General features: G+C 33.9%; 1 protein-coding gene across 3 annotated transcripts in view; it reads right to left on the reverse strand.

The window, feature by feature from the left end:
- The window catches only part of LOC113513001 (homeobox protein unc-4-like), a 51,732-nt gene that overhangs the window by 10,325 nt on the left and 27,189 nt on the right, over window positions 1–14,218 (reverse strand). For all 3 annotated transcript variants that reach the window (XM_052903493.1, XM_052903491.1, XM_052903490.1), the window contains exon 2: window positions 6,667–6,839. In XM_052903493.1, the coding sequence (XP_052759453.1) occupies window positions 6,667–6,839 (173 nt within the window). The remainder of the gene's footprint in view (window positions 1–6,666; window positions 6,840–14,218) is intronic.

The following is a 14,218-nucleotide window of genomic DNA, read 5'->3' on the forward strand; positions in this document are numbered from 1 at the left end:
AAGTTTATATAACTTTATACGTTCACAATTTAAAAAAAATCACGAAGCGTATTCAAAAATAAATGAGCAATGTTATCTACCTTATAATCGCAAGCCGCAAGACAAACATCGAAAAACGACAAACAAGTTCCCTCCCCAGCGAATTGCCTACTTAACCTACACGTAACGAAATTCATACGGAACCCATTTGTGGAAATCGTATTGTGTCCACAATTGGCGCCTTTCCCCTAAGTTAGGCTGATGCCCGTGTAAATAAGATGAGCCCCCTCGATGTGATGTACGGATACATCGACTTATGTTTACACACTGTATTTGTGGCGGGAAAAGCCATTTTCGAGACTTTTCTTACGAGTTTGTTTCGCTCTTTCATTCTTAATAGGTACAGTCGGCTTCGTAGATGGTTGTCTTGGTGTCTATAAATATGAAAACTTTTTGTCCGTTTTAAAGTATTTTTTTCATTTCAGCAAACAAGCTGTTCGACGAAATGTGGACAAGCAGTGGTAACTCGTTTAATATATCAAACCCGGGGGGGGATTGTTAGTACCTAATGCGGACTACCAGTCCCATTGCTAGCAAATATACCCCGTCAGGTCGACCTCCACGTGGTCCCCCTTGGGAACCGTCGTACTGAATTCTACTATACAAATGCGTATTTACCACGATAGGCTAACTGACCTGCTTTTTTATTTTCACTTATCATCCCTCACTGGCACCCTGCCGGTGTATACCTGTAGCGCAGGCAGGATTACCTTTCCAGTATCATCCATTAAAAAAAATACGTCTAACCCTATCTGGATAGTCAAAAGTTTTACTCTAGCGTTTATTTGAAAATAAAATACAGATTGTAAATATTCAAAATGGTTAAATGTTTATTATTATTTTTACCCCTACGGAAACTATGTTAATTGGCTAGGATAGAAGTAGATATAAACTTATAGACTTTCGCACTGTACGTCATATGTTTCATAAGAGGCGGGAATGAAGGCGATCATTTAATTAGACTATGACAATTCACTCGACGTATCGATCGTGTTACATCGGCCGCGGTCACGAGTAAACTGACATAGTGCTGTCGTGTCTCCGCTTCAGAGGCAGTAGTATTTTCTTCTACCCACTCATTGACACACATCACACTAAATGTGTCCTAAATGTACCACTCTATGTGTGTGTATTACTCTTGAAATACAATCCAATAAATCGATATTGGAATTGAGACGTTTCGCACTCTCGAATTGCAACACTAGCGACGTAATGGTTCCATATTGTTTTGATGATTAATGTATCTTGCCAATGCGAACTACTGTAAACCGATCCCATTTATAACAAAATTCCTAATTATTTCATGAGTGCAGTATAAAATTGTTGATTGATATTAATATTAGATTCAAGAGTAGACCAGCTGGTCGAAACGTTAAGATGATTCAGGTAAATTATTATAATTTACCTAAATTTAATTCTAACTTCTTAATTCTCGTATCTACTAAAACAGAGGATAAAAGTATGCTTATCCATTTATATGCCAAACATAATGATTGGTGCCAAGAAGAAACATTTATAATATTAATCTGAATGGGTGCAATCAGAATACAATAGTTTTCTCCCTTTTGTTTTGATTCATACAAATTGATAGCGAGGTGCATGATAGAGACGGATATAAATTTCACAGATTCCTGTGTGTACGGAACTACCAAGTCAGCATTATTTTGAATAGGGCTGACACATCAACAATTTTCGACATAATTGATTTATTTTGATGTTTAATATAATTAAAATATTCAAATTATATGTAATTTGGACATATAATGTATCTCGTATATGAGCTTAAACTACGTAACTTAATTATGCGTTTATCAAGTGCCACTATACCCATGTTGAAATACTGTATCTCATTAAGAGGAGTAATTACATTAAATCACTCTAATATACCGCTTGTCTTGTTTGAAAACAAGAAAATTATTCATGCACGATAATTCGCCGCCTCAGGAGCAGCCCTATGAACGGCTTCATGTCTATCTTTTACCGCTAAGCCTAGGGCGGTAAACTCGGCTCATGTTTGATAGCGCCGCGCAAAGCGGGACAACAAGTGGGGAAACGCATGAGAGTGATAGGGATGCTCTCCGTCCTTAAATTTTATATTCTATCCGCATTTTGTCGCCTAAGCGTTCCATTTAGTGTTCCATATTTAAACCTCACGCCATTCTTTTTCCTTTCCCAACCGAGCAAAGATTGTAAGGCGATTTTCTATTTTTTCTTTTACTTTTTTCGGGGGTGTATCCAGGCAGCGCCGGATGTGTGCAGAATACTGATGTGTGCGTCAGACCGCCGACGCCCTGTTAGGGAATGAAATTGGCATATAAATGTAAATTTTATGCTATGAATTTTAAAATGAAGTCGATACTTCCGCGCTTACTGTGGAGCGAGTGAGCCGTTTTCGCAAGTTATACCTCGGGCAAGGATGAAATTAGATTAGAATACGCCACTTTCGGTAAAGAATGGGCTTTTAACGGCTTCTGTGAAACGGCTCTGTAATATAACTTAAGTATCACGTTCTTTCAAAATGCTCGTAAAGTTTTTATTGAATAGTTAAACAGGAATTAAAATTTGATATATTATCAATTCAAAAGATATAGACAATTTTTTTTTGTGTTATCATGCAATTTTAATAAAATACTTGTAAGTGTATATTTTAATTAATTAATTTGTAAAAATTTAAATCTCAATATTGGATTAACTTATAAAAAAAATATATTGCAATAAAAGTAACTTTTTTATCAGAACATAAGTTTTTCATTAATATTCCTATTACAATTTATAATATAAAAGAATTCATCTCAATATTGCTCTACGGAATATTACGAAGATGGAAGCCCAGAAGCGAACGAAAATAGAGAAATCAAAGAACAGGAAAAAATCCACTTTACAGACGCAAACAAGTCACTTTAACTTTATTGAGCTGTAATCGAATTGTGACGTCCCTGCGAGCCGCGGCGTGCACGAGGTCGGAGCGGCGGCATCTGTAGCCATCCTTATCTGACCCACCCATTTAAATCTATGCTATTCAATCGTGTCGTCTCGCTCGCATCCCAGGGGTGCCGCCAAGATTGCAATCTTTTGATTTATACCAACTATTAGGAGTGGTGCGGGATAGTCTGTCTCTTAGAACGAAATCCGGCGCGATAAACGTAAGATACGATCGACGTTAGTACTGATTATATAAATGAAATTACTTATAAGGATATTTTATCTTCATCCTTTATATTTGTATTAAATTGAAATATTCTATGATTATAGATAGGTATATATGTATGCATATACAAACGACAAGAAAAACTCATGCCGATTTTATTAAAGTTCTCCCTTTCCTATAAATATGACTTACATTAATTTGTATTTATGAGAATTTTAGGACGTTATATTTTGTAAATTCTCGAGTATTTATTTTCTATATCTTTAATATATCTATATATGAAATAATAGGTAAATATGTATAAATACTTATTATTTTAATCGACTAGTGGTGGGACGGCAAGCAGGGGTGTAGATATAATCGCAAGCTGGGCATTATTTCTATTTCTAAACCTTATACATATAAAAAGTTGTGGCCAGCGGCCGCGGTCCCTGATGGCCGCTTAGCCCCGGAAGGTCCGGGGAAATAAGGGGAAATCGTCCCTCATTTATATTGAACGAAAACCTTCGACTTTTTACGCTTATACGCTTCTGAGCTCTTGGTAACTCTCAAATGTGACAAAGACAAAAAGAGGTATGCTGATTTCTATTTTTTAACCTACTTCAAAAAAAGGAGGTTCTCAATTCAGTTGTACCTATATTTGTTATATTTGTTACCTCATAAATCCGTCAGTTCTTAACCGATTTGAAAAGCTCTTGTTTTTATATGACAGGATACACTTACAGCTTGATCCAATAGAAATTTTATCAAAATCGGTTTCGTAGTTTAGTTTTTAGATCAAAATAAATGGTATTGTCACAAATGAAGTTGGTTTTTTTTTATGGGAAACAATCTTTAATTAATGAAGTCGATTGATGAAAACACGGTTCGTCTATCTGTCAAGATATTAGGTAAGAGAGATTTTATTGTCGAGATTTGATCCACGTTTCTTTTCAATTTAACTGGTAGAACCTTCCCACAAGAGTATATATTGTATATATTATAACATAGCTGTGGCTAGGGGAGGGAGACATTGAGGGCAATACCCTATCTTGAAAGGCCCCAAGAAAATTAGACGGATTTCCTTTTTTGATGTTACTAAATTATGGTTTCTGTCCTACCTAAACTTGGATCTAGCACCGGCCATAATGACAAATATTGTTATTTATTTATTTTATTTATACTTTATTGTACATACTAATAATACATAAAAATATGACAGAGGTAAGCAAATGTACAAAGGCGAGTTTAACTCTACAAGAGTTCTTTTACAGTAAACCCAAAATGGGAAGAGCATTAATGTAAATATAGTAAATTATTAATTTGTTATATTATTATTAATTAAATAATTAAAATTATTTTTATCAGGGAAAGACTTTATACAAAAGTCTTCGGTTTAGGTACTTCTGTTCTACTCATGTCTCTTTCGTGAAACAGATGTGCTTAGATACATAGTTGTATTTTGATTTGAAGAGCAGGATACGGGAGTAATTACAGAATACCTAGTTACAGCATGATAGTCATAATCATGGTTACTACAATGTATTTTATCATGTCAATGATGCTATTGATATCTATAAGCGATGATTACCATTTTCTATTAAGTAGGCCGTTATCTTACGTTACGTTACAATGATATCCGCAAAAGAACCAAAGTAACCGACGTAGCCCGAAGGAAAGGTATGCTCAAATGGCAATAGGCTGGTCACATAGCTCGAAGAACCGACAACCGATGGAGAAGAAAGATTCTTGAGTGGCGACCCTGTGCGGGCAAACGCAGTGTAGGACGACACACCCTATTATATGGAGTGACGACCTCAAATGCATAGCAGGGAGTCAGTGTATGCAGGTGGCTCAGGACCGTCTTTTATGGCAGTCTATGGGAAAGATTTATGTCCAGGAGTGGACGAATAATGACTAAAATGATGGTGATGATGAGGCCGTTAGCTTGTATGTCAATCTGAGTGTCAATAAAAATTTAATGACAAGAAAAAGAACGCCAGTTCTCAAACAAAACTATTATTAGAGAAGTGTACTATAAACAACTAGAATACGGATACAAAGGGAATTAAGACGTTACGCGTGAAACCTGTCGCCTTAGGCCCTTTCGTCACATGCTAAATATATTTAATAACCATTGCATATGCGCGTTTTACAAAGGACTTATGCGTTTCGTTAACATCCGTAGCGAACTTAGACCTATAATTTCGTCCATATATTTGATATGCGTTTTCTGTCTGAAGTTCTGTCAATGTTTTTGAGCAAAAAAGCAATAAAATATGATTTTATAATAGTCCGTTACGCAAGTATTATGGTTTACAAATAAATTCAAAACGTTGTTCAGACATAGAATAAAAAGCGGAACTTATGTAGATACAGTATACAGATAGATTCTTAGTCTTACGTTTTATGTTGGGACAGAAATACCCGTGAATCAAAAAGTTGAAATCCAATCCAGTGTAGATCGGACTCGCGCAATGTGGCTTCGATACAAATAAAAAAAAAAAAATTCAAATTTATATATTTTTTTTGTAAAGTGACTACTAATTTACGGTTTTCGGATTTTTACCTTTATTCGTGTTGTGTGATCCGTGCTTTATGGGGAAGGCCTATGTTTAGCAGTGGACAGCCTTGGGTGGTTGCAATACTTTGTAGGCGGATTGGTAATCGCAGTTAGGCTTTGGAGATATTTTAATAGGGACGCTGCTGCCCACCCTTAGTCACCTCTTACGACTCACGGGAAAGGAAGGGATAGCCTATTCTATGCCGACTCTACACGGGGAATAAAAATAGATTTGCCACTGACATTTTTATTTCTAACATTCATGGATAGATTTTTGTTTTTTATTTTATTAAATATTGTTATTATCTATAATTTACGTCAATAAAACTAATTAATATTTTTATGGTCCTTAAAAACAGCAATATAATGTAATGAGATCTAGCAGTCTTATAATTAACAATCCTCTCGCCCGATAACAATGCTTCTTCTTAATGGGTGATAATGGTATACATCTGCGTTAATGGTATACACTGGCGGGGCACCAATGACGGATGATAGGTGAGGATGAAAAGGCAGGTCAGTTGGCCTATCGTGATAAATTGACCTGGGATTAAATATGATGGTCTCCAGGCGAGACCGCGAGGAGGTTGATCTAGTAGGGTATATCGCTAACAATGAGATTGCTAGTCCCCATTACTAACGATTTTATTTATTTATTTAAACTTTATTGACCAATGAAATGTGGTACAAAAGAGGGACTTAATGCTATAGGCATTCTCTACCAGTCAACCTTTAGGATGAGAAGAAATACTCGATGGCGATTTAAAAAATAAAATTCTTTATATTTTAGTATAGGATGGTAATCACATACATTCATAAAATAAATATAAATATTAATATAGTATTTACATATTAATGCCTACATATATATAGGTATACACACATGTACAATCCCTCCTCCCCTTAATAACAATACTAGGTAGTATACAATACTTACGGCAACTCTGCTCTCTTTCAGGTCGAGCCTCATGGCGAGTGCCTCTCTCATGAACACGTCGGGGTAGTGCGAGGCGAGGAACGCCCGCTCCAGTTCCTCCAGCTGCCACGAGTTGAAGTTGGTGCGCGACCGTCGCCGCTTGCCGCTGTCGCCGTCGTCGTCACCAACGCCACCTGGGGACGAACGGCGTTTCTGTTTAAACTTTATTACAAAACTAAAAAATTAGACAGATACACTCGTATGTGGTACTAGCGATCCAGTCCATCCATTTCATTCTTTAACATCATCATAAACGGGTAGATAGAATTTACGAAAATAATTATATATATCCCAAAATACCGATAAATGGCTGTTTGGTCCGGACATAAAATAGGCCACCCCTTCCTTTACCATGGATGTTGTAAAAGCCGACTAAGGGAGGAGCAGCGTCCCTTTTAAAACATCTGTAAAGCCTAACTGCGGTTGCCAATCCGCCTGCCAAGCGTGGCAACTACTGACAAAAGCTCCCAAGGGAAGACTTAGCAGCAGTGGAAAGGCTGATATGATGAATACTCGATAATAATGTAGCTTTCTATAGGTAAAAGACTTTAAAATCGATTGAGTAGTTTTTGAATTTATTCAATACAAGCAAACAAATAAATCTATACAAAGGCCATTTTCCAGATCCCTTAAGTTATACCAATCACCTGGTCCCCAAATTAAGAAAACTAATGTTCGATCGAGAATAAACCTTGGGACGTCATTTTTATTGGTCTGTGACATCATTTATGTTATCATGTTATTTTTTATGCTACTTAGAATGTCAAACAAACTGACGGACCATGTGATGGTAACTATTGTTATTATATATAGTCAACACTATATTGTTTTTCTTACATTGGTTCTTCTTTCATATACGTTACGCATTTTACGAAGTTAGCTGTACCTACCGTCAAAAAATCCTCGATAAAATATTCAGTAAGTACTAAGCACAACCGCAAAGTATGCAAAATATGGCGCACTCTAAATTAAATTGGTAAAGCTAAAACATTTTCCAATCACTAAACCGCAGGATTGAAATGAATAAGACATAACCATAAAAGACAGCGGCAGTGGCGGCAAAGTCAATTTAGACAATTCCTCGGCCGTTAAAACAAACCCGCGACCGGGGGCTCATAAAAAAGAGATAATCTCCGACAAAGCGTCAGAACAAGTTTTTGAAAATAGAATATAATTTCTAATTTTCTCTCGGTGATTTTAATTAAAAATGGTCCCGGGAGAACGAGACGGCTGGATACAGCCGAGTTTAGGGTTGGAGAGGGACGGCAATAAATTACTCGTTTTGGCCTCGGAGGGGCTAAATAAATTAGAAGTGATTAAGAGGAGCGCGCTTCTGTTGTACGTTGAACATGTCATTATTCGGGCAGTGTTATAATTTGGTAAAAGCGGGTTTAACTTAATTTGACAACAAAATATCGTGATTATTCTTGTTGACGTTGATGTATACTTATGTAGCATTAGAAAAATATAATTATAATAAATACTGGATAATAGAAAACATACAACAGTAAAATATAAGTGAAATACCTAAAATTGTAGAAAAAAGAATATAAAAATTTTGAGAAAATATTTAAAATGAAGCAAATTAAAAATTGCCATAAATATATGTTATTTGTAAAAACTAAAATGTACAAACCAATTTAGACTCTACACTGTTTTGTCACTTTCATTCAAACCAAGAATTTAGCATAAAAGAAAGAGACAACAGATCAATAGCTAAAATAGGCTTATGAAAGAAGGTTTGACGTTTTTCTAAATAAGGACACTTATCTATAGGCAACAATGTATACTTCTATAAAAGTTCTATAATTTTTTTTTTTTTTTATTAAATTGTTAAGCAAATTTAATATTTGTAACTTGATTTATAAAATTAATCGTAAACTACTTAACGTATTTATTCTAAGTAACCATCAGTCATAGACTAATGAGGACTAGACTAGATTTACGTTTTGTGGCCAGAACGTTACATTGTCGCCTTAAGGGAAAACGCCAAATTGAGCGAGTGTGAATGAGACAACAATACATACCTAATGAAAAGAGAGAAAGAGATGAGTACGGTTATTGTATTAAAACAAACGACCGCCTTGGGCCCGCAGACAACAGTTTTGGCGCGCTTTAATTTAGTCTCCTCAATGTTTTAATGTCGTTGGGGAGTGAGGGGGGGAGGGAGTTACTAAGTATCTATTTGAGGGTTGTATAACGTGGCTAATAAATTTGTGCAGTTTATAATTCTGTTGCTCTAATGTTTTCATATGATGAAAACAATTCATCCACGGAAATTCCATCTGCATTTTGTCTTTCTGGAGTAATCTCATGGCGTTTTCCAGACGCGAATGTAAAAGAATGCGAGTTTGTATTTGAGATTAAAAAGAAGAAGTAAACCTTTTTCTTCTTTCTCTTTTCAAAGAAGAGCAGATTCAAGTCTCTAGAACTCGAGGCACGTTATGAATGCGAATATGAATAAGATGAACTAATGTAATTATGTAGAGGCCCTTGCCTTCCGATTCTTACTACTTACTCCGTAAGGAACTTGGCGTGAATGTAGACATATCACAGAGGGATATTTAGTTAAGTACAAACTCTTTTGTATGTTTGTACCTTGGTACAAACATACAAAAGTATTTGTTTGTTTATTTGTTACTTTTTGATAGCTTAACAGCTATGTCTGGTACACATAAACTAATGGCCCTAATTCATAAAAACTTAAACGTTCTACAAACCTATTGTATATTAGTGTGTTATGTCGCTGTCTTTCAAATTGAGAAATTAGCGCAAAATAAAAAGACAAAACACTTCCAAAAATAAAATAGTAAAAAATATACCTATAGACGTATTTAGAATCCACTTCTTTCGGATGTCGCTTAAAAATGAATTTCTTAAATTAATTGCCGTGTTAATTAACTGTTAAAAAACATTTTATACGATATTTTATATTTATTACAAAAAAGTCGTACAACTATATTTTCATTGATATTATCTTAATTGATCATTGTTTTATATGATGTATTCACAGGTTAGGCAAATTTTTTTGCTGCAAAATTATTACATTATTACGTCTTGTTGTGGAAGTAACAAGCAGTAATATATTAACCCCTTTATTAGTAGAACTTAAAACGTCATATAGATCTATTTTAACTATTAGAGTGTTTTGACGCTGTCTTTCAAATTGAGAAATTAGCGCAAAAGAAAAAGACAAAACACTTCCAAAACTAAAATAGGGTTATGAAGGGTTTGACGTTTTTATAAATAAGGACGTAAGTATATAAGATGGAAAGAGGCATAAGCTACTTTTATCCTGGTCAATGAACATATCCCGGTCATGCGGATGAATCTGCGGGCAAAAGCTAATAAAAGTTCGTATTCCAACCACATAATGTGTTTTTGGGGGAAAGGGATTGTTAGTAATGGAGACTGAGAATCCCATTGCTAGTAATATACCCAACCAGGTCGACGGCGGTTCTCCCTGGAAACTATCATGGTTAATTCCTGATGAATTCATCACGATGGGCTAACTGGCCTGTTTTCATTCTCATCTATCACCCTTCACTCGTGCTCCGCCAGCGTATCCCGTTAGCGCAGGCGGGGTTACCTTACATTTTCACCCATAAAAAAAAAACCATATAATGTTTAGAATGCGAATAGGTAGTTTAGTCATCGTATGATAATTTTGCTTGTTATTTCTCTATCGTTCGTTTCAACTCGCCTAATATTTCAATTAAAGAAGATGACAACATTTATATTCCAATTTAAATATATTTAACATTGATTAATTTATTTAAATATGTGGAACAGGTTATCGTTCTTAACCGCTTTATTAGTTACATTTACAGCGCTTTTTGTAAATGGACATGATTAAAAATAATAATAGGTAATTGGAATAATATTGCAAACTTTTAGTTAGATTGATTATAATTTTTTTAAACACTATTTGCCAGGTATATGTTGGTAAGAGTATTATAGATTAAGGATAGTAAAAAGAATTCTCTTTCTACGGTACGTATACATACCGCATATCCTTGATCTATGCTATACGTACTCATCTATTTACCTATGTATATTTGATATTTGAACAGTAGATCTAAGAATAATTTGCAGTAGATAGAATTGAAGTTAGAAAGAGACGAATGCAAGATACAAGAATAAAAACAAGATCATTATAGACATAGATTAAGAATAGTACCTGCGGTTATAGAGGTACTTAATTATGGTGGAGTGGACGTTAATTTTTGTTATGATGACCCTAATAATAATTGCAAATACGTTACTTTTTTAAAACTTTCTGTAACATAGTTCTGTAGTTATACCATCGAGAAACCATAGAGCAAGCTCCCCTACAAAGCATAGACAAGATAGACGATAATATTTTTATTTTATTCATAGACAATCCCCGACATCGCCGTCGCCAGCCAGAATTAAATGATTCTATTCAATAAAAGCGTTTCTATTTACGATGGCTTTTATATTTCTATTATAAGAGTAGGTAAGTGGGATCGATATGGCGGCAGGCGGTGGACTTCCTTGTGAATTATAGATAATTTATAGCTTATATTCGTCGAGATACTATCTTTATTAACGTTGTCAGATTGCAATTTTATTAAGGATAGAATTGGTTATTCATTTATTAATTTTGTACTAGGCACTGTGTTGGTGGTGCGTTAGAAATTGGGGTTACAGTTACATCACAGTTCGAAGACTTTTTGTTATAATTTCATTGATGTTGATGAAATTGTGTACCTTTTGTTTTTTTTTTTTTTACAATAAAAAAATTAAATAATAAAACATTACATTAGAATAAACCATGAACAAACTTAGGTCTTTATTCGACTTGTAGACAATTATTTAATTTAATTACTCACACAAAAATCTTAAAAGCTTACAGTTAATTATATTTTTATAATGTATGATACATACTCATAATAATAAGTATGCTCTCGTTACAACCAGTGTAATGAAATTATGAGCAATCAAAACACCGTATTCGATTATAATTCCATTATTCCAAGAATCAATAATAATTCGGCAATCGGGGGGCGGACTCGGGTGTAAAATTGGATAAATTCTGAATATAACGTACCGTTGTAAGTACTAGTGATGTATCGGAAAGTAGTAATCGTATCTGAGAAAATTTTTAGCGGATCTTAAACGGAAATATTACATTATTAAATACATAGATGCTGGAAGAAATCTCTATTGGAGATAAGCTCGCCTTTGTGCACTATTATGTTTGTTTTTTACATTTTAATAACCTTTTGTGTACAATAAAGAATAAAGAATAGATCATTCATTATATAGATGAAATAACACATATAGGACAATAAATATAGTAGATATAGAAATACTATAAAATTCCATCTTAATTAATTTTTATATCCTAAAATCACATCAGTGATTATATTTAAATATTTGATTTTTGCAATATACCTAAATAATAATGAGTAGACAAATTAATCTAATTTAATTGAACTGGTACTGGTTCATGATACTGCTCATGTCTATAGGCAACGGTTTCTACTTTACAGGTGGGCCGTCAGTTTGTTTGGCATTCTAAGTTGCATAAAAAAATTCTTATAATGAGATTAAAACTTAAATGTTTGTCATATGCTTATCTAAATACTAAAATTAATAAATAAAATAAAATTACAGATCCGTAACCTTATTCATCATTCGGACAGTATTGATCTGGGGGTCTACCATGAAATGAAATTCCGAAGTTTCGGACTTAATTTCATGTTTTTGTTCACACCTAAATCGGGCCAGTAAATGGAGCTTTACATTTCGTTCATCATAAATCCTACCATAAAAGTCCCAAGGAATAATATTTTCATATTTTTAATATTTTTAAACGGTAAGTATTATGTAATTTTAACATTAAATTTGTGTTTCGATCGGATACGAAATTTCGGAAAACATTTCATGGTAGGCCTTCTGTATTCATATCTGTATCAGCGAATATACATTCTTAACGATCCGGCACATCACTAGTAAGTACCTAAGAGCACAGCCGCAATCAAGTGTCGGTGCGCTCGGCCCGATAATTTCCAAGCGCACAATGTTCACACTATCCATCGATGTTGGTGTCGGGTATCGATTTTTGGAATCGATTAAAATAGGCGTAGAGGGCAAACTTTTATGTGAAAGTCGGGCGATCGGTGCGGTGTTGATAATTGGCAGATTGGTGGTTGGGCATATCGCGCCTCCCGGTACGCAAATATGGAACTTAGCTCTGTTATAAATTATGCAAATTATTACTGTGTAATATAATATTAAATAAATAAAAAAAGTATATATATAACTGAAGTACTTTTAAATATATTTATCAACTAGCGATCCGACCCGGTTTCATACGAGTAGACAGAATTTTCGAATATTGAACATAATATTAATAAAAAAGTTTCAGCCAATTTAATTGTTTGGTTATTTTATAGCATTTTATATGTTATTCTTAAAATTGATATAACTTTTTATTTATGAACCGAATAAAATAAAACAAACACTACATATTAAGTTGAGCAAACCGCAACGCATTAGTGAAAACCGCATTCAAATCGGATAAGCCGTTTTTGAGATTAGCGTGTATAGACAAACAAACAAAAATTTAAAAACTACCAATATGGGTTTTATTGCGTGCATAAAATCCCCTTATAATAATTTTTGTTATATATATTACATGTACAGACAGCGACCAGTTACGATTTTATTATATGTAGGTACATATTGATTTATGATCGTAATTTGTTTTTCTATGTAAATAACCGAGAATTTAAAAAAAAATAAGCACAATAATTAGTTGTTATATTAACATAACAAGCAATTATACATAAACAATAATACAAAAATGTATTAAACAATACCTAATTAAAGCCAATAGACAAATAAATCTCTTAAAATAAGCGGACTTACAATAATAATGAATTATTTTTGTTATAGGTATATTTATCGTAAGAATACTAAATACATTATTACAATTTATAAATAAGAAAAAAAAAATAAAGTGTTACACTCGAAAGTTGGTGTTTCGAATCCAGACACTCGCGGTTGTCGCGGCATGTCGAGGCATCCCGTGCCGGCCGCCGCCTATAATTTACCATCGATCCCGGGAAATTAATTTCCGAAATCACTGGCAATAATAAAGTTATAATTTTAAACCAAAATAGGTACCTGGCAGTGTGGACAAGCACGCTTGCAGGGTACGGATTCAAACGTTTTATTTGTTAAAAAAGATACTAAATTATACAGTTGGTAATGGCACTTTCTCTTGTAAAATAAAATTTCAATATTATGTCAGTTTAAGTTGCAGTTTTGATTTTTTTTATGTTTTGTGTTTTGTACAGCTTTATGCCATTGAACAATAAAGTACTTAATTGAAATTAGAAAAATAATATAAAATTAAAAGTTTGTGAAGATATTTGGTAGTCTGGATATTTGTTGCTCAATCACGCCTAAACTACTGGAAAGATTTAAATAAAATTAAGTACATAGAATTTTACTTTTTATCCCATTTAACGAAAACTAA

Source organism: Galleria mellonella, unplaced genomic scaffold, assembly GCF_026898425.1.
Source record: "Galleria mellonella isolate WM207_F2 unplaced genomic scaffold, CSIRO_AGI_GalMel_v1 utg139, whole genome shotgun sequence".
NCBI classification, from domain to species: domain Eukaryota; kingdom Metazoa; phylum Arthropoda; class Insecta; order Lepidoptera; family Pyralidae; genus Galleria; species Galleria mellonella.